The 26,706-nt window shown below is 41.7% G+C and overlaps 5 protein-coding genes, 2 long non-coding RNA genes and 1 other non-coding gene across 10 annotated transcripts; 2 read left to right on the top strand and 6 right to left on the bottom strand.

Annotated features, from left to right (window-relative positions):
• On the top strand, positions 1-24,017 carry LOC145705465 (inter-alpha-trypsin inhibitor heavy chain H5-like). 3 transcript variants are annotated; one of them, XM_081782946.1, is made up of 14 exons: positions 1-151; positions 4,308-4,360; positions 4,952-4,994; positions 17,371-17,424; positions 18,664-18,994; positions 19,144-22,180; positions 22,226-22,471; positions 22,554-22,713; positions 22,757-22,965; positions 23,044-23,259; positions 23,307-23,423; positions 23,468-23,596; positions 23,675-23,812; positions 23,915-24,017. In XM_081782946.1, exons 5-14 carry the CDS (start codon positions 18,684-18,686, stop codon positions 23,978-23,980), a joined length of 4,629 nt encoding a protein of 1,542 aa, XP_081639072.1. In that variant the 5' UTR covers positions 1-151; positions 4,308-4,360; positions 4,952-4,994; positions 17,371-17,424; positions 18,664-18,683; the 3' UTR covers positions 23,981-24,017. The 3 variants fall into 3 exon arrangements, with proteins under 3 accessions (XP_081639072.1, XP_081639071.1, XP_081639070.1); XM_081782945.1 differs by having other exon boundaries at positions 4,308-4,365; XM_081782944.1 differs by lacking the exon at positions 1-151 and having other exon boundaries at positions 4,292-4,365.
• Positions 5,543-8,978, bottom strand: LOC145701243 (baculoviral IAP repeat-containing protein 8-like). Its single transcript, XM_081778467.1, has 8 exons — positions 8,864-8,978; positions 7,002-7,080; positions 6,750-6,943; positions 6,422-6,511; positions 6,331-6,377; positions 6,209-6,281; positions 5,810-5,884; positions 5,543-5,674 (listed from the first exon to the last, which is right to left on the bottom strand). Exons 4-8 carry the CDS (start codon positions 6,497-6,499, stop codon positions 5,543-5,545), a joined length of 405 nt encoding a protein of 134 aa, XP_081634593.1. The 5' UTR covers positions 6,500-6,511; positions 6,750-6,943; positions 7,002-7,080; positions 8,864-8,978.
• Positions 9,662-10,910, bottom strand: LOC145701242 (uncharacterized). The gene is made up of 5 exons (XM_081778466.1): positions 10,798-10,910; positions 10,481-10,738; positions 10,393-10,419; positions 9,855-9,940; positions 9,662-9,802 (listed from the first exon to the last, which is right to left on the bottom strand). Exons 1-5 carry the CDS (start codon positions 10,883-10,885, stop codon positions 9,662-9,664), a joined length of 600 nt encoding a protein of 199 aa, XP_081634592.1. The 5' UTR covers positions 10,886-10,910.
• Positions 11,036-12,316, bottom strand: LOC145704323 (uncharacterized). The gene is made up of 4 exons (XR_014134445.1): positions 12,262-12,316; positions 12,130-12,191; positions 11,860-11,976; positions 11,036-11,816 (listed from the first exon to the last, which is right to left on the bottom strand). It is a non-coding gene; the product is annotated as an uncharacterized LOC145704323 (long non-coding RNA).
• Positions 12,357-12,743, bottom strand: LOC145701241 (uncharacterized). The gene is made up of 2 exons (XR_014134260.1): positions 12,560-12,743; positions 12,357-12,511 (listed from the first exon to the last, which is right to left on the bottom strand). It is a non-coding gene; the product is annotated as an uncharacterized LOC145701241 (long non-coding RNA).
• LOC145701240 (uncharacterized) lies at positions 13,828-15,133 on the bottom strand. The gene is made up of 5 exons (XM_081778465.1): positions 15,003-15,133; positions 14,807-14,914; positions 14,689-14,760; positions 14,095-14,207; positions 13,828-13,883 (listed from the first exon to the last, which is right to left on the bottom strand). Exons 1-5 carry the CDS (start codon positions 15,035-15,037, stop codon positions 13,828-13,830), a joined length of 384 nt encoding a protein of 127 aa, XP_081634591.1. The 5' UTR covers positions 15,038-15,133.
• Positions 24,018-24,957: 940 nt separating the features above from the next.
• On the bottom strand, positions 24,958-26,222 carry LOC145705466 (uncharacterized). The gene is made up of 5 exons (XM_081782947.1): positions 26,094-26,222; positions 25,697-26,052; positions 25,489-25,658; positions 25,140-25,345; positions 24,958-25,098 (listed from the first exon to the last, which is right to left on the bottom strand). Exons 1-4 carry the CDS (start codon positions 26,126-26,128, stop codon positions 25,175-25,177), a joined length of 732 nt encoding a protein of 243 aa, XP_081639073.1. The 5' UTR covers positions 26,129-26,222; the 3' UTR covers positions 24,958-25,098; positions 25,140-25,174.
• On the top strand, positions 25,394-25,465 carry TRNAE-UUC (transfer RNA glutamic acid (anticodon UUC)). The gene has a single exon. It is a non-coding gene; the product is annotated as a tRNA-Glu (tRNA).
• Positions 26,223-26,706: the final 484 nt, after the last annotated feature.

The following is a 26,706-nucleotide window of genomic DNA, read 5'->3' as shown; positions in this document are numbered from 1 at the left end:
GCTACCAAAAGATCCTTCTTGCTCTTTATCTTACTCTTGTGTAAATTTTTTTTAAAGAGAAGAGACTAAGAGGATTAAATTAGCTTTTCATTTTTTTAACTCAGAGGAAAGAAGATAAAAATTTGAAAAGAAGAAATCGTTATTTTTGCTGGTAAAGTATCAAGAGAAAAACCCTTTCTTAGGGTTAAGGGTGAAAAATATAGAAAATTTTTTATCGAAAAATTTTGATGTTGAGAGCCTGAAATCACGATTTTAAGAATTTTTGAGCTAATTTCTTCGCTTTCGGGAAGAAAATCCTCTTTTTGGGGATATACCCTTAATTTCTTCAATTTTTTGTATTTTGAAATTATATTTAGACTTTCAAAAATCTTCTCAGAAAAAAACTTTTTAAAAAATTAAGGGTGTTGTGGAAAAAAGCGTTAGAAATCATATTGTGTCTTTCTGAACTAATCTAAGTTCATCTCGCTTTCTGGTTGATTTTTACATCAGTCATCTGTCAAACAAAGTCCGAGATCAGGGGCTTTTGCGTTTTCGAGATCCTTAGTCTAAGTGGCCTCGGCAGCTGCACCTGTCCGGAAACACGTTTTCTGCCCTCTCTTTTCGTGTTCACGTTTAGACCAGAAGAAGCAGTCAAATTTGTTTGGGGCGCGACGAATAATTTTGTTTTTGGTGAAAATTATTTCAGCATATGTGAATTGAGCTAGTTTACAATTGAATTAAAACAAGCTAAATTGAAGCTAAATTGAGTTTCAAACAAAAGTCGCTTGCTCTTTTTAGAACCTGAGTTCAAGCTGAGTCAGGGTCCTGTGTCAGGTTCCTGAGTCAGGTTCCTGTGTCAGGTTCCTGTGCCAGGTTCCTGAATCAGGTTCCTGTGTAAGGTTCCTGAGTCAGGTTCCTGTGTCAGGTTCCTGTGCCAGGTTCCTGAATCAGGTTCCTGTGTAAGGTTCCTGAGTCAGGTTCCTGAATCAGGTTCCTGTGTAAGGTTTCTGAGTCAGGTTCCTGTGTCAGGTTCCTGTGTCAGGTTCCTGTGTAAGGGTCCTGATTCAGGCAGCGTATAGAACGGCTTTCAACATATTCGTTCGTCATCAAAAATTTATGAGAAAACATCATTTGCAATTCGAAAAAATCGTGATTCCCGATTCCTTCTATTAACATTTTTAACCTTATCGAGGCCCCGCGCGCTTAGGGAAACAACGTGAGTTGCGACTTGCGGACCATCACTTCGTTGATACATATATCAAACGGTCGAATTTGCATTTTGGCGGCCCTGGGTTGTGGCCTTTTCGACCTTTGGAATAATTTTCGAGTGTAAGATTTTTTCTCCTTGAATCAAGAACTTCTTCACTGCGGAATATCTTGTCATTATTTATTATAATTGAATTCTAAAATTATCAATTAAAAAAATTAAAGCAATTTTCGCCTCAATTTTTATAATTATGACACCCTTAAAAAAATTATCGAAAAGACGAGAAAGAGGATCCGTTATTTTGGTTTATCGATGTCTACCCCCTTATTGACATGAAAATATGAATGATTTTCGTTCTATTATTATTCTTGTTTTTCAAAAATATTTATCAATAATCTAATTATACTCGCGGTGTCTTATCGAATAGCAATCTTCCCCAAAACAATTTGCTTCAAAATACTTTTTGCAATTTTTGTAAAATTACTCCCTCCAATTCAAGAAAAATTCCTGAAGTTGAGCTCTTTTTTCGATGTTTTTGAAGACTTTCTAACTTTATTTTCGTTCCAGAGTTGGTTCTATTTTCAAGGATTACGCTTTATCGGAACTTGTTAGTTTTCGCGCCGAACGGTGAGTTCTTATCAGCGCCAAGCTCCTCGGCGGGATATGATAATATGATGCTACAGTAGTGCCATTACAGATGTGCGCTAGGGAGAAATGAAAATATGCGAAAGCATAGAAGTTTTTCCAACTGTGGCCTCTCTGACGCAACAGCGGTAGGACTATCGCGCTAAGGGTATACACACAGATAAATTTATCCACACAGGTGTTTGAGAAAAAAAGCAATTTTTATCGAAAACGGACCTTCTTTGAGTAATTCTATTTCAAAGGGATCAATAATGCTCAAATCATGTTTCGTTTTCGAGATTTTTTAAGGGTGTTTATGATTGTGATACCCTTATTTTAATCATTTTTCAATCAAATTTATCGGTAGACAAAGGACCCAAATTCTTTATTCCAATGTAAAATAAGGGTGTCACAGTGCTAAGATTTGAGTAATATAATGATAAAAAGACGAATAAAAGATATGTATACCCTTAAAACTGCCCGCGTGATTTGCTAGAAATGCGGCTAAGAAATGGAACTTTTCGCAAAGATTTGACTCAGATTGAATCAGTCGTGAATTTCGTCGCGGTGCGAAATTTTCTTATGCGCGATTGTGATTGCCTCGGACAACCGGTCGGTTCGGCGGTCCGTATCAGACCACGGGAAAATTGGGTTGTGGCTTGCCGTTGTTGCAACCACGTGCTACTGTAGTGAGAGACGGACTTTATTATCTCATATTCGGAAAGATAAAAGCTAAAATTCTCTATTTTTTCGACTCTCCCAATTCGCCAGTAGCCGCCTAACTCTTTCGGAAGTCGTTATCACTCCCGATGTTCCCAAATATTTGCCTCTTTACCGGTAGTCGCGTCTACAAAACCCTCTTTTAGCTAAAGCACTTTTATTCGCGAGACATGGTACGCAAATGCCAAATTCTAGCACCATCGCGACTCGCGAATTCTCGCTAAGCTCAAAATCGCCACCCGAATGAACTTGGGATAAAAAAAATTTCGGATCAGCGAGGGGATTAGCCCCGACGCGAAAAACGATCTCAAACGTGGACGAGCGTTTTAGACAAAATACTTATCGAGTCGCTTTTTTTATTTTTATTCTAGCGCCGAAGGAACGAGATTTCGATCGAATTACTTTTTCAAATATTTTTAAAAATTTTTTTATTGAAATTTTTTGGCGTAAAAAAAAATCAACAAAAAAAATTTTTGGTAAAAAAAGTCTTCATTTTTGGATTTTTTTTCTTTTTTGACCAAATTTTGATGACTATTTAATTTGAGAACACCCGTTTTCGCGTCACATTTTTAAAAAGTCGCTTCTAACCTGACGATAAAGTCAAGCCGTTTTCGCATAATCCCAATGTATTTGCATCATCAGTTGGATCGGAAACGAGCACTTTCGCGTGCTTCCACCACTTTGAAAGCTTCAACCTCGAACTTCGTCAGACTTGATCACGTGGGCTCCTTTTTTTCAACAACCTCACCGAGTTGCACCTTCTATGACCGCAAGTTACGAGCACTAACTCTCCAAATCCAAATTGGCTTCAACTTTTTTGTTCAAGTTTTGAAGCTTGGTTTTGTCTTTCTTTTTGTAGCTGCGGCGGAGGGGATGAGAAAAAACGTGGCACTAGAAAGTCTTTATAAAATTCACCACAGACGTAAATATGTTGGGAGGAGCGTAATTGGTTACGCAACTGACTTTTTCTCGATTAAAAATTCAAAAAATCTTTCCTCGAAGTCGGGAAAAAGGGAATTCTCAAGGGTATCTACCTGCGAAAACCAAAATTAACCAAGACGCCACTTGTCCCCTGATGATGATATAAAAGGGCCCCACTCTTAACCCAAGGCAGCCAGCCGAAGCTTATCGAACTCGGGAGTCATTATGAGCGCAAATCACAAAACGCACTTACTGCTAGAATTTTTGTCTTATCTAAACCTAAGGGTGCTTAGCTTCGTTTTTTTGCGACACGTTGCGGCCTATCTTACCACATGGACCATATTTTGACATGGGAATGATTTTGAAATCGTGATTTTTTTTTTAATAAATCAAATTAAAAAAATGTCACGAATGTCGCAAAAGTCACGAATGTCAACAGTTTTAGTATAAAAATAAATGACATTTTTCGGGATGGTGTCTGGAACCGACAAAAAATTTCTGTCCGGTTGCTGATTGGCCAATTTGCCGAATCCAGGTTTCTGATTGGTTGAAAATTTTCACGTAAAATTTGTCGAAATATTTTTGTCGGTTCCAGACACCTCCCCATTTTTCGACCAATAAGACATCTTTATTCTTGAAAATCCCTCACGCTATCTTTACCCTAACGGTTCGGGCCTAACCCTAACCCTACCACACGTGACAACGTTGACATTTTCAAGTGCACCCGAAAAGTATCCAAGAATTCATATGTTATTTGTACTAATGTCCGGAAATGGGCCAACTCATCCGAAAAGGCTTACTTATTTGACGCATCCGAAGTACTTCCGCATCGATTAAGCTAATTTGTTATTTTCAGGAACGCAAAAAAGTCCCGAACGAAACGAAACTTCAACTCAAGAAAAAAAAAAGGTAAAGTGGACAAATAATCAGGAAAATTCGCCGCAAATTACGTCGTCTTGCGGCTTCGTCTACGCGCCGAGGAATTTTGTATGCCAATATTTTCGTTAATAATTATCTAAAAAGTTAAAAATGGATGTTCAATAGGAGAAGCAAATGTACCTACGTTTGCAACACGCGAGGTTACCCGGAAGGACGCATATTCGGAATATTTTTGTCGGTTTCAAAATGCGGCTCTCACCTTTTTTAACGCGACCGCGGAATGATGTCTATTTACGTTTTTTCCGCTGGTGATTTCACTGCATCCTTTTAGACTTAATTTTAGTGGTTTGACTTTTGATCTGTCTGCCAGACAAAATAGGATTCGTATCTTCGAATATGTGAATCGTAAAACTAACAATAAGTCCTTTATTTTTATGGTCTTTTTCGTGTTTTGTCTGCCAGACAGCTTGAATGTCTATCAGACATAAAATTTCACGAATTTAACGAATTGAAATTTCTTTTTCAGAGTTTGTAGATTTATTTCTGGGAAACTGAAAATTCTAGAGCGTCATTTGAAAGATTCCCTCTAATTAACTTTTTTACTAAATCATATTTTTTAAGCTTCACTTCGCGCCGCTACCTCATCACTTCCCGCCGAAAACCGGTAATTTAAAATTTTCCAGCACTAACCCGCCAAGTCCAGTATTAACATAATTTGCAAAAAACTCGACATACCAAATTGATTGGATAACTCACAAACTTTATAACTGGCTAATTGACTAATTGAAATTTCCGGCGTGTCGTCATCTTCTAGAGCTAATACCCACCGCTGCACTTTTTTCTGTCATGTGTCGGTAATGGGTTAAGTAGCCATGTACACCATTGGACAGTTTGCTTCCGGTTTAGACGGTGGTTAACCACGGTTAGATGGCAGTTCCTCACGTGACCTTTTTGGAGGAAACTCTAGAATTTTATTTTGCACTGAATTTATTCGGGGAAAGGAGTCAGGCTTCCTTCTAAAACGCGGCAGTTTCCAGGAGCAAAAAAATTCCAAGCGACAAGTTCGCGAGTTCTTCATAGACTCATTCGGCGGGAATTCTTGGCTAATTTGTGAAATTTCTGCGAGATCTCGTCCCTACTCAGCGGCTTTTTGCGCAAGTTCGACAATAAAGAAAAAACGGCCTTGGAAGGGCCAGGAATGCCCCGAACGGGTTAGATAATAAATATCAAGGAGTTAAAGCACTTTTTGCGTTCCCTAGACAAAAATGCAACGGAAACCTCTTCGATCTTCACCAAACAAAGGGGACATTCGGAGCACTTTTCCGCGCAATCTTGGCACATCAACTTAAAATATTTATTTGCTTTCTTCAACCCTTCTAAAAACCTCTTTCTAAAGGTGCGGCAGTTTATGTTTAAAATTTAAAATTATATTTATGGTAATCATGTGAGAGGGTGTCGAGTGCGAGTTCTAGTAATTACCTGATGATTACATGGACGAAGGATCACGCTCACGGATCGATCGAAACAAATGTGGCAGGTTAAATCTGACATGATCTAAATATGACATTTTTGGAGTTTATGAAAATTCAGATGGCTTGGTGATCTGGTGATCTCGAAGGTTGAAATGACATTTTCGCAGCCAAATGTCTGTAAAAATGAACACATGTCCGAATGTATAGACATTTCGAAGACATTCGAGGCGAAATTGACATCAGAACAGTCTTTTAGACGTTGAACTTGTCTACTAGACAGGAGAAATGTCAATCTTTCAAAGAGACATCATTTCAACTACAATTGACTGTCTGGATGTCATCAAGAGTCGTCATCAGACTTTTGAGACATTAGAAATGTGTTCATGCACACTCTAAATGAGCGTACCTTGTAGACCAGGTCGGCAAATCCGCGTTCATTTTTCACCAGTTCCTGCCCGTTGCGTATCCTCTTCCTGTGCCTAGAAAGCTGGTTACGTAACTGAACACTCTTTTGGTGACACAACTCACCTGAGATCCAGTTGAGCCTTCGTACTCACCGAGTCGAATTGAAACGTCTAAATAACACGTGACCAATTCTCTTTTTTTTTTCCTGTCAAACCTTGTAGTTGCGCCCCTGTTTCGGATTGAACAGGTCTAATATTTGTATTCCCAGGTCTTGTTTCTGCCCCTCGAGCATGTAAAGCGGCACCTAAACATTTTGGAAAAAGTATTAGACCCTCGAACCGCGCGAAAATATACGGACATGGGTTGTTGTTATTACTGTATACCCTCTATATAAAACTGTGGACAGTCTCTATCTTTTTGGGTAAAGATGATAAATCTTCTCCGCCCCGCGCTAACGGGTTAATTGCTTGGGCGACCAAAAAGGTACTTCCGCGATTACCACTGTTGAGTGAGAGGGGTGGAGTTTTAGAAGGTTGCGTTACCTGATCGAAGGAGTAGAAGACGTAACACTCGGAAATGAAGCGGAATGTGGCTTTTGCCGTTCTCGGCGAATCTTGTTCCCATTGGTGTTCAACGGTTACAAAGGGCTTTTGAGTGGAACGCTCAAAAAGAGTGTCCAAACTCGTTTGGCAATGGTTCCTAAGATGATGTCCATCTGTCGCCGGGTGGATTTGTCCTTATTTAATGAATCATCGGTTAACCTTGGGAGCAGTGGAAAAAGGTTAAAGCGTTACCTCGTCGATTAGCAAAATTCGAATGCCTTGCTTGACCTTCTTCATTTTAGAGACCCCGTAGATTTCGTGATATTTCACGCTGAAGACGAAAATTTGTGTTAATCAAATCATCACGTTTTTTGGTTAGATAAGCCACTAGAAACGGTACTTTTCGGACTTGGGTTGATTTCATGATCGCTCATTTCGATCGCGAAATCGTTTTATTTTCGACTCAAAAACTCATATTGGTCGAAAAATGATTTGATGCGTTTTTTTCATGATCGCTCATTTTCGACTCAAAAAAGAAGGTGACGGCTTGAATCCACAAACTTGGAGCCGGAAGAGCTCCTGTGCTAATAAACGGGGTCTGCCCCTCCTCCTCGGTTCCAAAAGTGACAGAAATTTCAAACCCAATTACATAGCGGTCCCTCCGAGGAACCCCTTCCGACAAGTTAGGTTATCCCGCCCGTCAAATGGTTCACGCCGCTGCCATTTTGTCAATATGACGCGCGCTGCATATAATTATGCCATGCATGCAAAAAGAAAAACTGGGGGGCTTGGGAAAGTGTACTCGGTAAGAGGAGAAATGTTTCGGAAATCCAGCCGCGTGGCCGTCACGCAAATCCTTCTCCAGCTATGTCCGCTATTTTCCACTTCAAAAGAGGGAGAGAGAATCGAGTTGAATACAACTCACAGCAGATGCTCCTCTCAGACTACTCTTGCTAATCCTGGAATTAGAAAGTCGAAGTGGGGATGAGCTGGGAGATGAGGGCCAGGGTGAGTGGGATCATTAGCGCGGCGGCGGGCGCTGTGGTCGCCGCCAAAAGCATTCCCTCGACCGCTGTAAACAATCGATCTCTCGAATTTAACGGCGGACAACGAGTTAACCTCCTTGCCAGGAACTCTGATAAGAACTCGGCGGGGTACCTAGCTAAATACACCCTTGATTGCCTCTTCCTCGATTTCTGCCCAATTAGCGAAAAAATTCATTGTTTGATATGAAAATCATGATAAATCGCAGTTTGAACTGATAACTTCTACTCCTTTCTTATCAGCTCAGCGGGTGACGTGTTGAAATGTACCCATAAGAGCGGTGTAATTGATTGTTTGACGTTAAATGGGCCGGATCTGTCGGAGAGACAAAACATGGGTTAATAATTTTGATTGTGAAATAACCCAACGGTTCGAACTGATAAGATCCCAGCGGGTGACCGTTTCGATTAGAAGGGCTAACCTGTATGACAAGCTCATCAGTCTGGGCGCGTTGATAAATTCATTCGCAGTGCTCAAAGGGCATGAAAAATTGCGTTTATTCGAACTCAAAATTACGCCATCATCGAAATCTCTCACGAAAACTGGCTTTTTCAAATCCTTTCACGTTCGCTGTTGCAAATCGCTGCATAAAAGGTGTCGCCTTAACGTCGACAGGTTAAAATGCAACTTTGAACTTTCAATTCAAAATTTTCAAAGCGCAGAATTTTTGTAAATGCGCGAATTTTCCATGGGAGCGCAATTTGTACTTGGGCGTATTTTTCTTTTTTGGCTGGATTGGAACATCTGCTGGCACTAGAAAATTCACAACGCTCGGTGGTGATAGAATTCCCACTTTAAATTCGGAGCACCCATGTTGCCAGTACCGCGGAATTTCGCCCCGTCTGCGTTTTACAATTGATAAGTTAGAAAGTGCTCTGAAAGCAGCTTGAAGCTTGGATCGGGGCACCTTTTTTCGAGTCGAAAATCGTGAAGGATTAGTAGCGCGAACAAAAATAAGTTGTGTTAGAAAGTGTGTTATTCTTTGTGTCTGCTCGGTTGCGCGGTTAAGGGTATCCCTATCCGATTAGTAGCCTATCGAGTGAGTCAAAACACAACACGTTTTCACACACCTATCCGCTGGCGTTTGTGGAAATATCAACCCTTCACGGTTAATAATCATCTCGCTGGTTCCTCCTTGGCTCCCCGCGGGTGCACCTTAACCCTGGGGTCTCCAACCAAATTGGCACCTAAAGCAAGAAATTCAGAAAACAGAGCCCCCCAATTCCTGCTGAGCAGCCAAAAGACTCCGCCGGGTTCGCTTCTTGTTCAGGGAGAGGCTCGGAATTCACTCGCGACAAATGTTCTAACCCTCCAGTTGATCAAAAACTAGAGCGGCAAGCTTATTGAGCTGCTCGAAATTAACTCGTGGAAGACAAGCTTTTGGGAACTTTTCTGTGAGCGAAAATTTGCATGATGAAACTTTTATTTTTAAAAATCAATTTTTTTTTGACTCAAAACCTAGATACCACAAAATTGCGGAAAAAGTCGTCATGAGTTAATTTTTTAACCTGTTTTGAGAAAGATCTTCAATGTCAGCCTACAAGCGTCAAATGAGACGCTAATCGCTGAGGGGTTAAATTTGTTAACCCATCCTGACCGTATGTCCAAAAATTTGGGATGGTGTCTGGAACCGACGAAAAAATTCCGACAAATTTTGCGTGGGCGTCTACTCGGTTTGCCGAATCCAGGCTTCTGATTGGTTGAAAATTTCCAAGTAAAATTTGTCGAAATATTTTTGTCGGTTCCAGACACCTCCCCCAAAATTTGGCCAAAAATGATGATTTTGGCTCTAGAAAACTTCTCGCGAATCAACGGTGCATCACACAAGCCGATCTTTGGGGATCTAAGGAATTATCAGAATTCGGAGCCTAATCTGACATTTCGATAATATTCTCCGCCGGCGTGGTGCTGTTTGTGGCGGTGGCGGTGGTAGAAAGCGGCGCAACGGTGCGTACGACGTACTGCCCGAATTGCGGTAGTTTAGAGAGATAGGCGAGCGCAATGGAGATCTAAACAAAGCTACTAAAGTGGACGGTTTCAGAAAGAGTAAGAAAGTCTTACTTTGTGTGAGGACTCGACTTTCGCCGCGAACTCGGCGAAGAAGCTCTCGGGTATCGTTTGCTGCCCGTTGCGCCCAAGGCGAAAATCTAAAACGTTCACACTTTTTCGTTGTCTCAAGTTGAAGGGCAGAGATATCAGATTAAAATAGCAGTAGTCTGAAGAGAACGCTACTATTTGTTTGGTACTCAATCCTACAATCCGAGGACAAGATAAATTCTTCTTCCACTAGTTTCAAGAGGGTTTATCGAAGGCGGATAATCCATTGATAACAAATGGATAAAATGGGGGTTAATTTGTTAGCCTCTCGAACCTTCCTCTTCCTACACGAGCTTAACCGGCTCTAGAATCCTCAGAAAGGAACGTTACCGAGAATCTTTTCGTTCTCAGCTTTGGCGATTTCAGATTTACAATTTTGGAGGGCAAAATAAAGCTCGAAACGCGGAGTTATTTGAGATTAAATAGAAGAAAGCGTCTAATGCATGTCTCGGAAATAGCGCACGGGGCGAATTACACCTGTCGTGCCGTAAAGGGTTAATACCTTGTTCAATTTGACGTAAGAGGAATTCTTTTTCCTGTTTGCGGCGTGTCGCAAATTGGTTTTATCCGGTGTATTAAGCTTCCTAGACGCCTTTCCTTTGAAGTAAGCAGACTCACATCAGGAAAGTACTTCTGCCTTATGTACAGTAGCTCCTCTTGCTCCTGTATTTGCAGCTCCAGTCTGTTCCGCCCGTTCAGCCACTCAGTCGAGCCAGGAACTCGCTGCAAACCATAAATCTCCGCGATGGTAATTCCGAGCTCGTCGCAAATCGATTTGACCACATCATGAACCACAACATTCGGTCCGAATCTATACTCCCTCTTCTCCTCATTTGGAAGTTGAATTTCTAATTTACAAAACGGCGATTATTTTTACCCGGCGATGGGAAAATGAGGGGCGACTTACTCAATGTAAATTTATCCAAATTCTTGCGCCAAATACGTTCTTTTGCGTAATCTGCGAACTTAGTCACCTCGCCGCCGTTTTTCTTCATTCTCTTTTTTTTTGAATTAAGGGTATCCTCTTCCAAGTTAGTTTGATAGATCAAATTTGCTTTTACTGATGTCTGGTAGTGAATTGAGTCATTATTTGTATTGATGCAAAATCTTGGATTTATTTTGTGAATGTTTATTTACAGAAAGAATTGAGTCATAATTACAGTAACACGAAATAAGGCGAAATGCTTCGTGAAATTTCACTCGTAAAAATTGAGCTTGAAATGCATCAAGCTGGCGGTATTTCCGGTGTTGCGCGCCAGATTTGAATTTTTTCTATTTTCCCAGTTTGCTGGAGATATCGAATCTTGGAAAAATAGAAAAGAAGGGAAATGGAAATTAAAATGTTGCATGTTCTATCAGAAGTGCTTCGAGTGTGCATATGGACGGTGGAGGGTTAAAATGTACATTTTCGGTACTGGAGCCACGTGAGTACGTCCTCGAGGGTGGCTACGACTGCTCATGAATATGGCGAGTAAACATCTGCGTTGAATTTCATGATGCTTCCTCCTCTTCAGCGTCAGAAGTTGATTTGGGCCGCAGACTAAGACGCTTGACACGGGGTTAATCAAACATTAAGCCTTCGAGATAACAAGCTTCAATTAGAAATTTAGGGGCTTTTTCGCGATAAGAAAACGGATTTTTAAACTACTGTCGAAATTTCTCTGAGCAGCGAAATTGATTTCCACAGCTCAAGAAAAAGCACTTATCTTTTCGTTAATTCTTTTGCCCATCTTCTAAAGCCCGCTCGTCTTGAATAAAGAAACATGTGACAACTTGCTTGCCACAAGGTCGAATTCACCAAAAACAAATTTTGTAAAAAATATCTGCAACATGCACTACATCTTCTTTTTTCCGCTCAAATGTTTTGTTTAACCCGAATGTTCCTTTTCTGGATTTTCCAGCGTCGCCAATTCAGGCGTGTGAGGTCTAAAAAACGGTAACGAAACATACGTGCGTGTGAACCTGATACCTATGTACTCTTAATTGCGATTTGACCGGGCTCGAGAGATTGACAGAGAGCTTCCGGAGCTCGTGGACCGTCGGCGTTACTGACAAAGTGGCGACTTCGGGCGCGGAAGGCGATCGGCTTAACGTGTTTTTTATGGGTTAACCTATGCGCATAAATTGGCCATTTTTTCGTCACATCCAATTTCGAATCAGTTTTGCTCATCGAGAATAATTGCCAAGAAAATGGTCAATCAGTGCAAACAGGTTAAAATAATTTTACCCATAACCGTACCTGCTGTAATGACTAGGTCTTCCGAGCAAATCCGCCGGTGCAGAAACACTGAAACTCGCCGACTAAAATGCCAGGTGGTCAAAATGAATGATCAAAAAGAAATTTGAAATTCATTGTTGACTTTTAACCCACCTGGTGTCCTTTTTGTGGTGCGCGTAAATGTAACGGCGATGAGTTGTCTAAAAAGGGATGAAAGAACGGACACGAAAAAAAAATTCCTGAAGCGCTCAGGTGTTCAACCCTTCTCCTAAACTGCAACTGGCTGCGTTGAGGGTCGCTTGAGCCTGCTGAGCTTGATAGAAGCGGCTTTTCCTATCCCGGGCGTAGTCGTAACAGGCTGATTCGGCGGTTTTTCGGAAGACGCACATAAGGAGCACAATTCCTTTAAAAATTCACTCAAAAACTGACTTCAAAAAATCTTGTTTCTTACCTGTTGTAACACAGACCGCTGCCAAAACTGGGTAGAAAAAGGGAGGAAATTCCCCTCCATTAACATCCATCTTCTATCTTTCTTAGTTGAAGTATTCTCTTTGCTCACTCGCTAATTGAAAATTGGATCCAATCCCTCGCAGAGCAAATTTATTAATGGATCACTCCTTCCCTCTGGATCTGGATCTGCCTCTTTTAATTTATGGAAAAGTTTCTATTCTTCTGAGTCAATCATAAAAAGGTGCTAAGTACTCTGCTGAGTAATTGACCTTTAGACTCGTAACTTTCCATTCTTAACCAAATTAGACCGCCGATGATTTAATTAGAATCGTGATGAAACGAGGTTTTGTGTGTTTAAAATTGAGAAACTCAGAACGGCTACATAGGTTAAAAATAAACCTGCGATTCGTAGGGATGACAAGGCACCGTAATTACGTTATTTAATTTTCCATCTAACGAGGAAAAATGACAATGTGATCATGTGATTAAGTGGGAAGAAGGGGGACTTAGAAATAGAATAGAAAGTTTTGAACCTTAACCCATTATGGCACTTTGTCCAAAAATTTGTTGAGATGAGCCTTTTTCGACTAGAAAATGACTTTTTTGAAAATTTTTGAAAAAGAGAATCAGAAATTTTCTTGAACGAAATTTGCTTAACCCATTGAAGGAATTTTTCCAATCTTTTGGTTGGATATTTTTGAATTTATATTTCATAGAAAAGAAGGTTACAAAAGTTTTGTTTGAAAAGAACGGTGATTTTTTTGTTTGTTTTTCGGAAAACACATTAAGAAAACGGAGGATCAGTAAATCAGCACGGACACAGTGAGTGTTGTGTAGTGGAGTGTTTTTGTGAAAATGACTTTTGACGTTGACGCCACGTATCAGCTTGCGTGTGCGACTTGCGCACTCGATTTCTAGCGTCGCCGGGGAGCCTCGTTACATCGTTAATACTAAAGAAAACATAGTATGCTCATTTTGTCATCTTTTCATTAAAATTGCTCTTACCCTTGTACGAAGTAATTATCGCCACCGCTTTGTTTAATGGTCAAGATTCGAGCTTATTTAACACGTCGTTGGAAAAAGCGCAAAAATGGTAATAATCTCGACAATTTTCCTGAAGCGAGGGAAATGACTGCAACCTTTAACTTCTCGTTCTGATCAACCAGTTCGTCTATTCGTTAAGGGTGTTTAACTCGTTTAACTCGATAAGAATCGGAAAATTGAATTATCGCGTAATTTAACGTTTTCTTCGTAAACCATGGCGATAACCTAAACACCCTTTCCTCTCCTCTTTATCAGCCATTTTCGTTTTTCTTCGCTATCCGCTAAAAAAGGTGGGTTTTCACAACAACGAGGAAATAGAGAGATAACCTTTGTCGCTTACTACCCCCTCCCCCTTAAGCTCCTTTGATCAGCCGGTGATTTCGACTTCTAGCAACGTTCAAAAACGAAAATATCAATACAAATTTAACTCGATCTTTAATGACGGACATTTTAGGCCCTTTCTTTCGGATGCTCTTAAATTGCTAGACTTACCTAATTGACTCCTTTTCGCTTTGAGCTCAGCCTTCAATTCCTGCTTTTCCAGGCTCTGTAGATGCCGGTCCATCCTGAGATCCGATCTGATAATTTCTAGCGCCTCGTGAAGCCTAAACCACAAAATTACACCACCCTTATTGGCAAATAATCGCTCCCAGCCGCGCAAATTTGCAAATTACAAAACTTAAAATCAGCGAAAACAGGTTTTTTTCCAACAAAGAAGGTTTCCTTCTATATAGAATTTCGATTTTCTAATGGAAAGAAATTCGGAAAATGAGTACGACGAAAAGAGGGCCCTCTTTAGATTAGTGCGTAAAAATATCGTTTAGGATGAGCGCAGAGAGTAATTTGTAAAAATGAACGAAAAGTATGTTGCGCTAAGGGGACCAACTTTATTAGCAAAGTACGCCGGATTCCAGTTTTGGCTCGAATAAAGAAACAAATAGCGTAAACATGAGTTGTCATGATAAATGCGCCGCCAGGGGCTGATATTTTCTCTTTGAAAATATACTATTCGTGACAACTCATGAAAACTGTTGCGTAATCGAACTTCCCTCGAAAATCTTTTAGAAGCGTTCTTCTCCGACTAACCTTTCTCGCTCATCTAGCAGCACTTCGCTCCCACACAAGTAATCCGTCGCAACTTCCAAATTTCGCAACTGACTAAAATGATAAAATTACCTTTTGAATCCCATTTTTCCCCGCTTACCATAACTCGTCGAGAACATCTTCAATCAAGTCCGTATAATCTTCCTGTACCGAAATCGTCTGCAACCTGCTTTCGAGCAATTTACGCTCTAGAATCGCCACGTGCGGTCTAATTAAAAAAGAAATCATCCCCACCACTTGGCAAATTTAAAATTGGAGAAACAAAAAGAAGCAGCTTTTGGCATCTGCGATCTCACCTGACGTTAGAATCTCTCTCTTTCTGCTCAGGCATTCCTTTGGCCTTCAAAGTTCGAAAGCTCGAAAGGTCGATTTTCAGAAAGACTTTGAAAATTCTTCCGTTGTAAATTTTCGGGAAGGCTGATTAAAATCAGGGCAGAAGCTTATTTTTGGGGTGTGATTCTCTGGCGACCACCTCAAAGCTTAGAGGAACTACTGATAAGCTCAAGCGAGGTGATAATGGAGCATCGCTTTCTACGAAAAATCCCCTGGATAAGCGCAAGAAATCGAAAACAACCTTGATTTAGGGTTATTTCGACAGGTGCGAGCGGAAAATCAGGGCTCTCGAGAGCGCTGCTTTTGTAATCCTTCTTTTCGACGTTCTTTTTTTTGAAAGAAAGCCTTTTCCGCCAAAAAGGCTTACTCATCACTTTCGCCAAAACTGCCAAACAATCACGTTGTTTAACACTAATCTTTGCGAAAATTTGGAAAATTCACTCAATTTCGCTCGACAGTCTCGGCTAGTTAGCTCCTATCAGCGTTCACCTGCTCCAGAAACAAAAAAAAGACCGGAAAAGCGCGATGTTGTTGTTTTTTTAGAGCCTGTTGATTTACAAGCTGGGAAGAAGATATTTCGACTCTTCTCACTTCTTTCAACAAGTTTTATTATTGAGCGACGTCAGAATGGGCTTAGCGAGGGCTGTGAAGAGGGTTGACTGTAGTTGACTGAGGTGAAATATCTCTTTTGATTATAAAATCAATTGAACCATCAGGGTATCAAATTCTGATAATCAGGACCCTTTCATAGCGCTAAGGGGCCCCTCCTTATACTTGTTGTTATCGGTAGGGATACCCTTAAGTCTCTGTAAAAGCATCTAAAAAAATTCAAGACGGGAAGAAGTGTGTTCCACTAAACATTAAATTTCAAGCGAAAACGTGTTTATTTGAAAAGTTTTCGAGCGATCTTCCGGTAGCCGTACTTGATACTCCCTCCGCGAGTAGTTCCTACAACGTGTCATCGTCTTTCGACTCATCGTTTCCGTTATTTTATTTTGGGACGGTAGTAAGACTGGAAGGAAGTAAGACTGAACGTGTTTGGCACATGGCATGTCTTCGCTGGTTATGTTCGCGTTGAGTGCTAAAAAAGAAGACGAGTTAGCAGAGCTCGCGCCAAGGGGTTAACCTGCAGTCGCCACGATGACTCATCAGGATGGAGACCCGCTCGTCGAAGTTTTTGATGTTGATCATGTTTGTTTTCTTGTCAATAATTTGCTGCTTTTTCCAGATGATGTACTAAGATAGAAAATTTAACCTGTTGGGGAACAATGGCAAATTATGTGCCCCTTTTTTGTAAAAGTTCAAAGATAATTGATAATTTTTGCGTTCAAAAAGTGTCAAAGAGGATTGACATAGGATTAATCCTCGCGAAAATCGTAAGAATACTTTGGTTGTACAAGATTTGTACTTCTAACCCTCGCGGGTTAAAAATCATAACAATACAAATTGTATTATGTTGACCATCACCGCATGGCATGATCACCGTTGTAACAATAAACTTGTGATTTTCTGATTTTCTTGTTGTTTCCGAAAAAATCTCTTTTTAATAATCCGCTTTCTTGGACCGTTTGTTTTGGAATCATTATTTTCTTGCCATTTCCGGGAGGCTGATTTAAAAGCAATGTAGCGGTACGTAAAGTATTATTACAAGAATTTTAAAAAGCAGAAAAAGCAAAAACACGTTTAGAATCAAACTGGCAGGATTAGTGTCACGCGAGCGAGCACTTTTTTGAATGTCGTAATAAGGGGATGAGAGTCTCACTTTTCGCGTGCCGTAATAGAAGAATGCGAAGAGACACAGGCAGCACCATATAATCACGCCTAAATGACTGTATTAAAATGTTCTTTAGAGTGATTTTTCTTCACCTTTTTTGTCGCGAAGTGATTTGAATTTAACTTCTCTTGGTTTTGCGAAAAAATCCTCCGGGATGTTCATTTTGGCCTTTTTGGAAGTATTGTGATTTAATTTGGTTGTTCAAATCCAGTCGGGAATTAAGAGAACAGTAGCTTAAATCCGTGCTGGATTACGAAAACTCCGCAAATTGCATCCATCGTTATCGATTTGCGCATCAAAAGTTCACAATTTTCTCCTTCCCGCGGATTTAGCCCCGCTCTTTCCGAGTTTTCTTGTTATAAATCGAAAGTTTCTCTAAGCGCTAGAATTTCAAATTGATTCCATTTATTATGCCGAGAGCTTGAGCCACCCAAAATTTTTCATGCAAAAAGGATTAATGGAAAGTCTTATTTTTAAAATTCTGAGTTTTCTGATTTATCCAATCAATTCGACGGCACCTCAAAAATTAAATTTCAATTTCTAACTGTTTCTTTCAGGGAACTTTCAATCAATCCAAAACATTAACGAAGAACCTGCTTCTTGAACAAAAGGTAAAAGATAATAATTCAACAAATCTCCTTCCTCTATATCAACAATGAAGAACCTTAATTTTAGAAAAAAAAAATATTTAACTTATCATCGAGTTAATTATTAAGGCTTCATATCTCTTTTTTAGCGCCTTATATTTTATATTTGAAGATAAACTTTTGTTTTTTTTTTAATTGAAAACCTTAAAAGAGAAACCTCATAAAATGATAAACCTCTTTTTCTATTTTGGTAGTCTATCAATCTTGCATCTCCAAAAACCAACATCTTTTCTACATTACATTTTCGCTACCATCAATTTTAGAAGTCCCCTAGTTGACTTTTCTCTTGGCGAGTATTAGGCCGAAATTTCTCGTAAATGGCGCGTTGTGCGTGTATGATAGCCGGGGTAAAAATTCCGCGCGCTCTCAGTCATACAAATTACGGCCGCAAAAGTCAAATTAGCAATAAATAGCCACCAGCGGGGGTCCACCATGGTCAGTGTGTGTAGCATTTGCGGAGCGCTTTGCAGCAGGCTTGATCATCTCCTCGCCTGGGTAATTTGGACTCGCAGATGGACAATCCCTACGTGGATCAACAGTACTCTGGAACTGTTGTGAAGACTGTAGAATAAACAGTAATTCAATAAGTGTGAACCTGAATTCGTGAAAGTTCGCGCGGCGCGAATATTTTTTAGAAAGCGGCGCCGAGAATTCAAATTTTCGCTAGACAAACCCTAGATATGCACTTTTCCATTCAGCAGTCGTGCTCTTTGAGCTGCCATTTTTACTCAACGGGGCATCGAGCTTGGCCCGATTTACTTTTTGATAAGTCGTCGTTGACTTTTCCTGCGCTTCACACTTTTTGGGTCAATTTTTGAAGCAATTTCAGAATTTCAATAAGAAAGAATTTTCCTTAGGCGAGCAAATAAACGATTCCTTTTGCGTAATTTCGCGAGTTCCGGGGATAATCCAGTCGTTTCGAGGCCGAGAAAATCTGCGCGTGTATATTTTACTTTGCATATTCGTCCAGCTTGTACCTGCTCCCCAGCGTTGCCCGCAAATTTAAACACCATAATACGTACTCATACTACCTCGAGCACAAACTCCCGCTATCTTCAAATACGGCGGAAGTGTGCCCTTCCCGATATCACCCCGATAGTCATCTGATTATAATTTCTAAAGGCCGCTTCATCCTTTTTAACACTGTCGCTGACCTTCTCCCTCGCTCTAATATTTTAACTCTCGCTAATCATCATTTTCCAGGTCAGAGAAGCTCGCTAAACATGCTGCGGTTCATTACCGCAGTGGGCCTCTTCCTGAGCCCGACACTTGTTCGCTCCACAAATCCCGAGCCGTGCATCAACTCCTTCACAGATGTCGCTTCAAATGCAATTGCTCGCAGCGTGTTTACTCACTGCATCGACGTTGATGCTGCTGCCGAGCGACATACAAATGAAGACATTGAAATCACCGATCCATTGACCACCGTGCGCAAGTACTGCCCCTTGAGCATTTCGACCAAGATGTTCCACTCTGCCTTCTACGAAATCCTCGCCGCCGGCTGGGCAACTCCATCAGACGAGGCCCCTCCAAGGTAAGAGATGACCTCTAAAAATAGATACTTCGCGCAAAAGGAGGAAAGTTCTATTCCACTCTCGAGAGTGCAACGGTGCTATCCACTTGAGATTAAAATAAATTTCCAATTCGCTTTTTCTTGTCTCGCCACTCACCGTAAAATTTCAGCCGATACAACGCCATTGTTGGTCTCACCAATCTCGCCAAGAAGGATCACATGAATCACGAGGCCCGACGAAAGCTCGGAAATCTCCTTTCTCACATCTACCGGGAACACCTCCACGATGGTGGACATTGCTTGACCATGGAGGATAGAAAGGCCGCAATCGAAGATATGGAAACCACTCTTTACAAAGTCCGCAACATCGTCGGATCGATCCAGTACGCTGACTTGCTTTACTTGAAAAACACCTACAAGCCAGTTGTCACTCTTGAATCGGAAGATGACATCATGAATTTGAAGAAATCCGGCAACGCTGGTGACGGTTCATCCGCTGATCACCTTCGAATCATGCTCGACAAGCCTTCCGCGGTCTACATGTCCCTGACCAACGGTGCTCCCAACTCCGCCTTGATCGTCGGAGAAGACAACCAAGAAATCGATCTCAATCTCCTTTACAAATCTATTCTCAAGGACACCACCCCTGGTACTGTTCTTTTCCTCGTGACTGGCGCCGAATTCCCCGTCGACAACCCACGACTTGTCAACATCATCGCTGGAAACGCCCAAAACAAGAATATTCTTATCAACGTCGTCCTTCTCGATCCAAAATACGTGACTGATGTTTCGAAGATCATGTACAACACCCTTGCCCTTTCTACTGGCGGTATGATGTACGAAACTCCCCGACGACAGGCTTCCGATCTCATCCCCGTCATCGAGTCTCGATTCCAGCCAGATCAGGTCACAATCGTTCGAAACCAGCGAATTCCCGTCACTGGCCGAGGCAACTCCATCGTTGATATTCCAGTCGATTCCACCATGTCCGAGCTCATCTTTGAAGTCTTCTGCCCAAGCCTCCAGTCACTCATGATCTACAACCCCCGATATCGTCCACAGAGAGACATCGAAACCCTCGTCGCCACCCGAGAACACTACTTGTATTCCATCAAGAACGTCGAGCCCGGCAACTGGCAAGCTCAGGTCAAATGCGATACCGATTTCTACATCGAGGTCCGTGGTCAATCCCCTGTAGACTTTTTCTTCACCTTTGCCAACACCAACGGCGAATTCAAGTCTACGTCTCCATTCGGCCTCAACCCTAAGGGATCCCTCAACGCTGATGAAGAATCTAAATTTTTGTTGGTCCATTCTCTCGGTGTTGAAAATGTAGAACTTCAATCCGTCCAGTTCAAGGATGAAGATAAAATCTCCGATGATCGAGTTTCCCCACTTTACCTCGTCGAATCACTCGTTTCCGCCTTCCCGATGCCTCTTGAGAGCGAATCACTCGAACAAAAGACTTTCCAAATGGCTAAAATCGAAGGAATTGATCAATCTGGATTCCCAGTTCTCCGAACACACGTGATCTTCCCATCCAAAATTCTCCTCCTCACTGAGCTTGAAAAGACCGACTTCCTTCCAGGCGTCGATTCTACTGTCACAGTCCGAGTTACAAACGCTTACCGAGAAATCGACCTTGCTGCTAATGATTTCGAAGATTGGATCGTCAATATTTCACCTTCTAAAACCTCCAAGACCTACTACACTGATGTTGTCGTGACTATCCGACCGCCAGCGAACACTGAACAAGGCAAGATCTCGTCCGTCACATTTACCGCAACCGCAGAAGAGCAGAAGGTCCTCCTTGGTTCGATCACTTTCGACGTCGCCGCTGGACAACGAGCCAAGCCCACAATCGAGTCTCTGCATATCGATACTCAGATCAACAACAAGTTCGCCACTACTTCCATCAAGTCAAACATCCGAAACGATCACCCAGAGCCACGAGAAGCTGTCTTTGACGCTCTTGTCCCACCAAACGCACTCATCACCGGTCTCCGATTGTTCATTGGCGAAGAAGTCTTTGACTCTGAAATCTACCCCGCCAAGGCTGTTGAGAAGAAACCAACTGATAACAAGTCTAAAATCACTATCAACCCCCACCCAAGTGAAATGATTAAGGGCCACAGCCCCGGCGGTAATCTCCACGGACTCAGCGCTCCCCAGATTCTCCAACGAGACGCTCACCGATATGAAATCAAAATGAACATTGACTCCTGGGACAACGTCACCTTTGAACTCACCTACGAAGAGCTTCTCGAGCGATCTCAGGACCGATACCAGCACTGGGTCAGCCTCGCCCCCTCCCAAATCGTTCCAGACATGAGCACATCGATTCAAGTCAGCGACATGGGCGGAATTAAGTGGATCCGAGCTTTCCCACTCCAATCTGGTTCTGAGTCATTCCGACCAGGTTCTGATGCTGAAATCAAATGGGAAAAGGGAGATGAATTCGCAGAAGTCAAATACGCCCCAAGCGAGGAGGATCAACACAGCTTCAGCCAAGACGGTATTACTGGCCGACTTATGCTCGTCTACGATACAAACCACGAAAAAGCTTGTGATGCTATGATCCAGAATAATTTCTTTGTCCAGACCTGTCTTCCACCAAAGATCATGCTCAAGTCAAACGCTCAGTCAAGCTCCACTGCTCCTTACAATGTTGTCTTTGTCATGGACAAATCCGGTTCCATGATTGGCACGAAATTAGATCAGACCAAAGAAGCCTTCCGATCCATGATCTCTTCCCTCGATCGAAACGCAAAATTCTCCATCGTCGGTTTCAACTATGCCACTACCGCTTGGAGAAACAAACTCGTCCGAGCTACCAACTACAACGTCGAAGAAGCCCGATCATTTATCTCTAGAATCTCTGCCGGTGGCGGAACCAACATGCACGCCGCTCTTCTTGATGCCATCGAGCTCTGCAACTCCGAATCCTCCTCAACTGTCCCATGCATGATCCTATTTATGACCGACGGAACCCCAACTGTGGGAGTCACTGAAGAGTCGCGAATCCTTTCGGATGTCACCAAATCCCGACAGCAAGGAAATGCCAACATCGCGTTCAATGTAATCGGATTTGGCGCTGGAATCAGCTACAGCTTCCTTTCTCGCTTGTCCGTTTTGAACTCTGGTATCGCCCGACAGATCTTTGAAGACACCAACGCTGCTTTCCAGATGCAAGGATTCTTCGATGAGGTAAAAACTGATGAAATTTGAGCAATTTTCGAGCTATTATTTTAGGTCATGAAATTCACCGACGCCCGACGAACAATGAAATCCGTCCAGTTCATGTACTCTGATGACTTCCTTGACTCCAACGAGACCACATACGATTCCATCGACCAATCCCAGCTCGGCAACGGCCAGGAATTCACCTTCGCCGGCAAAATCAAAGAGAAGGTCCTCGGCACATTCAAAACCGTCTCCAACGACTTGAAAATCATCGACCCGAACGGCGAGGAGCGAATCATCGAGCAAAAATACATCGTATGACACTTTTTTCAATCTCTTGAATTTTCACACTTTTTTCGTGAAAATTAGCGGCATTATGTATAATCGTATTTTTCAGGTCAACGAGATCATGAGCCCTGTCAACCTCAAATTCGCCGGCCGAAAGGATGAGAAGAACGTCAATTTGAATCTGGCTGAGAGAATTTACCGACTCCAGGTCATTAAGCAGCTTATTCGCGAGAGACACATTGCTCACACTGCTGAGGACTTCAATGAAGGTAGAAAGATATCCTCTTTTACGGTAATCTAACTAACTTTCAGTGACTCGAAAGCTGATTGCTATTTCCTCTGGCAACGAGCACGTTTCCGCTTACCTCTCTCCCGTCATGTCCATGTCTGTAACTAAGCCGCTTCCAGGCAATCGCGCCCGTCGATCGTCCGACTCCTTCGAGGAATTCGACCTCAACCTCAAGACGCAAGTTCAACACGTGGTCCAGTACGAGTACCGAAAGCTCTGGTGGAAGAATCAGGTACACACTTCACTTTAATTAAAAAACACGCCGTCGCGAGCCGCCTCGATCTCAAGAATATTCAAATTTTCGTTTCAGGCGCCTGAAGAAAATGTGATCGAAATGGACGCTCCAGAGCCATCGATTGCTTCCGTCTCTGGTCTCCCAGCCCTGTTCAATGTCAACCTTCGAAACAGCGCCTCCCCCGCTTGTTTTGACATTGGTGGACGATCCGGAAGCGAGTTCAATATTCTCAAGGACGATACTGTTGGCATTGCTGTTTCTGGAAAGGCTGCGCTCGACAAAGACAATCAGGTAAGAAGAAAATCCTTCTTCGAACCCTTTTCATGCTAAAAATTTAGCTGTACTTTGATCAAGTCCGAGTGAAACTCGGATCTACAACGATTATCGTCCTCGCTGGTGGTCAAATCCTCAAGCAAACCTTTGACGGCGCCATCTATCGACTCGAATCTGACAAGGTAAAAACCGATTCTCTCTTCCTCCACCCTAACTGATTTTCTAGATGATTTTGGTAAAGGACTGGCAAGTGCGATCAACCGGCTCCGACTGCTACCTCCAGTACAAGGATCAGATCCAGATTCGACTCATTTCTGATGCTTCTTCCGTTGGTGTTGAGCTCGTCAGCTACGAGGTAGTTAACAATATTTAAGTTTGTTGAAAAGCTTGATAGTCAATTTTAATGAGCATGTTTCTGAATGTTTTTTTTCAGGACGGAAACAGCCTCTCAGCTACCGGTCTCTTGGGTCAGTTCGCCTCAAACAACATCGCGTTGGATCAAGCTCAGGCTAATTTGATCACTTCCTCCTCGCTCATTCCAGTGGTCACCCGGGAAACTTCCAACGGACAGGTAATTATTCAAAACACGCGTCTTACAATTATAAAGCCATTTTCATTCAAACTACAAATTCAACCAAAATACAAGGTCAACTAAAATAATCTCTTTTTCTAGTGCTGGTACACGGACGATTACACGATGAAACTTCTCGGCCGACGATACTCTGATTACATTAATTAATTAATTAATTAATTTAATGATTTTATATCCACCGCCGGAGATAATTTTTGTACTGCTTTTGTGTATATTTAAAAAACTAACTTACAATAACTCGACCGGACAAAAAAGACCAAAAAGCGACAATACAACAGCGCCACCACGCGACGACCAAATCAAGCCCAAATCACGAAAACTGCAAATTCAAAAAAAAAACAACAAAAATTCCCCCTGTACATTTCACAGTTGCTTTTTAATAAGCCTTGATTCGATGAAAAAGTCAAAATGAAAATTTTCAAAAATCAAGAAAAAAAAATTCGAAAGATCCAAATTTTCGATGAAAAAAGCAAGTTATTCGCCGCTCAAATGCTGATTTGTAGGTGTGCCCAAACAATTTTAACTTTCTGTACATCAACTCAATAAAATTGCACTTTCACATAATCTTCTGATTTTCTCATCTTTTCAAGAGAGAAACAGGTTGTTTCAAGATATTTTTATTAAATAAATATTTTTTCAAATTGTATAAAAATCGCCTAGAAAAGTACAAAACCTCGTGTTCTTATATGTTCGCGAAGTGTCTCAGCGTCATATCTCCATAAACTTCTGGCGCTTCGGCAACATCGATGAGTCCTTGGAGATAGATTTGAGCAGTTTCGTTGTATTCTTTCATGTCCGGGTGGGTGATCGTAACGCAGAGTTTATCAGTTGTCTGGAAGAGCAGCCCGTACTCGTAGGAATTGATCCACTTGTTGCCAGAGCAATAAAGCTCGCGAATTTTGCCGAAGCTGAATTCTGTGTCGAATTTGTATTTTCCGACATTGGAAAAGTTAACGCTACCGTCTTGAAAACATCTTTATTAAAAAATAAAGAAGAAAGAATTTACCGATATGGTTATTTTCGGGTTTCATTTGTGCTGCCTCCATAAACGCTCCAACCATAAAAGGCTCTTGGTTTTCAAGTTGCTCGTTGATTTCTTTTTTGATTCGTTTGGCTACGTCGACCATCGTTTCGCTAAAGTCAGCTTTGGGATTAATGCTTCCGAGTCCGATGTAGCATGCTACAACAGTGTTCCCAAGCTTCTGAGGAAACCGATCTCGGAGATTGTAGTCAATGTCCATTTTCAACTCGTTTCCGAGTTTTTGCTAGAAAGAAAAATCAACGACGAAAGAAAAAATCGACTTACAATGACTCGAGAGTTGACAAAATTGAACGCGGCCATCAAAAAGTGCCAATCGTGATTCCATTCTTTCGACAAAAATGAAGAAGCTTTTTGCTGCCTTCTGGAGTTCCTTTTCCGATCGTTACATTTGTCTGCTCGGGATTTCGCTTTTCGAACTTGTGATGAGGAACGATGTTCTTGAATTCTTTCTGCTTGGCGAGTACTTTTTCCTAAAATAAGGCTGGGTCGAGTGATAAGACTTTGCGCAGCGGGTCAGGTCCCACATGGTCTAGGGGTTAGGATTTCGGATTTTCACTCCGACGGCCCGGGTTCGATTCCCGGTGTGGGAGGACTTTTTGAGTACTGTTAGTACCTTGTAGTTATTTTGGGCTTCTTTGGTCAGTTCTGGCTTGAGTTTTTCGGCTTGAACGGGATAGACCTCGTCCAAAATCGCAGATTGATGCGGCTTTTCGTAGAATTTCAGAAGGTCGTTGAGAATGATCATCATTGCTGTTCCATCTGCGAGGGAATGGGGAATCGTCACTAGAATCAAATAGAAAACCGGACAATGTCCATCTTACCTAGAATTTGAATTGTCAATCCTTGTTCGCAAACAGTCAGTTCCGCGAATTTCGCATCTTTGTTCGAGTGAAAAATCAGCTGATCTACCATTTCTTGGCTCTGTGTTATGTCCAAATAGGTTGGCTCTGTATTTCCTTTGACTGTGGAGATGAAGCCGCTGCACCATTTTGCGCGTAAAAAGGGATGAGTCTGAAGGGTCTTGTACCAGGCGCCGGTCATGGTTGATCGGTCGAGAGGAGTGTTGAGCTCTAGAATTGCTGCGTGGCAAACTGAAAGCCCAGTGTAGTTCATTGCAAACTCGATTCCCATGTTGTCCTGGTCTCGACATGAAGCTGAGCCGCAGCAGCATAATGCTCTTGGGGGAAAATTTTTACGCGTAAAAGTAGAAGATTCTACCTGACACATCCACCAAAGCAGCAGCCACAATTCATCTTTCTCTTATTTAATTTCTCGCTTATCTGATTGGCATAATGTGGAAAAACTCTTTCTGAAATGAGTTCTAGAGAAAAATCAATGAGTGGTGAGTCTTTGTTATTTTCAGCTTTTAGCTGGACAAAAGATCGAACTGGTCAAATATTTACAGTTTTATGAAGATGACTAACGAGTTACTGCCGATAAGGAGTCATAATTTGTTCATACCGAAGTTGATTTTTTCTCAATACTGTCAACAGCTTCCAAACTGACCAACAGGTGAAACAAAAATAATTGGATTAAATATTGTTTCACGTTTTTCGTAACCCTGCTCTGCGATAATGTGAGTTCCAATGACGTTTTCTTCGGAGTCTTTATCAAGGATCAAAATTTGAAAAATGGGGAATAAAATTTTATCTTTATTGTTGAAAAATCAACACATTTCTGACCCTTGCACTAGTTTTATTTTTTGAATCGGACGAAACTCGTCTTGGGTCATAAATCTAGGGAATACAAAGATGCTGTTGTCCAATTTAATCGCTGACGGAACAGATACTGCCTAGAATAAAATCAACCAAACTTTTCAATGTCAAAAAAT

Source organism: Oikopleura dioica, chromosome PAR (assembly GCF_907165135.1).
Source record: "Oikopleura dioica chromosome PAR, OKI2018_I68_1.0, whole genome shotgun sequence".
NCBI classification, from domain to species: domain Eukaryota; kingdom Metazoa; phylum Chordata; class Appendicularia; order Copelata; family Oikopleuridae; genus Oikopleura; species Oikopleura dioica.
The sequence above is the reverse complement of the archived record's forward strand: the minus strand, read 5'-3'. Positions and strand labels throughout refer to the sequence as shown.

Bases quoted from the DNA above. Each gene is read 5' to 3' on its own strand.
- LOC145705465 (XM_081782946.1), top strand. From the start codon at position 18,684: ATGCTGCGGTTCATTACCGCAGTGGGCCTCTTCCTGAGCCCGACACTT. The intron at 23,260-23,306 runs GTAAGAAGAAAA...CTAAAAATTTAG, and splicing joins CGCTCGACAAAGACAATCAG to CTGTACTTTGATCAAGTCCG. The intron at 23,813-23,914 runs GTAATTATTCAA...CTCTTTTTCTAG, and splicing joins GGGAAACTTCCAACGGACAG to TGCTGGTACACGGACGATTA.
- LOC145701242 (XM_081778466.1), bottom strand. From the start codon at position 10,885: ATGAAGAAAAACGGCGGCGAGGTGACTAAGTTCGCAGATTACGCAAAA. The intron at 10,739-10,797 runs GTAAGTCGCCCC...TTTGTAAATTAG, and splicing joins TTTGGATAAATTTACATTGA to AAATTCAACTTCCAAATGAG. The intron at 10,420-10,480 runs GTCTAGGAAGCT...AACAGGAAAAAG, and splicing joins GCTTACTTCAAAGGAAAGGC to AATTCCTCTTACGTCAAATT.
- LOC145701240 (XM_081778465.1), bottom strand. From the start codon at position 15,037: ATGCCTGAGCAGAAAGAGAGAGATTCTAACGTCAG. The intron at 14,761-14,806 runs GTAAGCGGGGAA...TTATCATTTTAG, and splicing joins GATGTTCTCGACGAGTTATG to TCAGTTGCGAAATTTGGAAG. The intron at 13,884-14,094 runs GTAAGTCTAGCA...CACCTTTTTTAG, and splicing joins AGCGAAAAGGAGTCAATTAG to CGGATAGCGAAGAAAAACGA.
- LOC145701243 (XM_081778467.1), bottom strand. From the start codon at position 6,499: ATGCTCGAGGGGCAGAAACAAGACCTGGGAATACAAATATTAGACCTG. The intron at 6,378-6,421 runs GTTTGACAGGAA...CGTGTTATTTAG, and splicing joins AACAGGGGCGCAACTACAAG to ACGTTTCAATTCGACTCGGT. The intron at 5,885-6,208 runs GTACGCTCATTT...TGTCATATTTAG, and splicing joins TTGCCGACCTGGTCTACAAG to ATCATGTCAGATTTAACCTG.
- LOC145705466 (XM_081782947.1), bottom strand. From the start codon at position 26,128: ATGAATTGTGGCTGCTGCTTTGGTGGATGTGTCAG. The intron at 25,659-25,696 runs GTAAGATGGACA...ATTTGATTCTAG, and splicing joins ATTGACAATTCAAATTCTAG to TGACGATTCCCCATTCCCTC. The intron at 25,346-25,488 runs GTACTAACAGTA...GCCTTATTTTAG, and splicing joins AAGCCCAAAATAACTACAAG to GAAAAAGTACTCGCCAAGCA.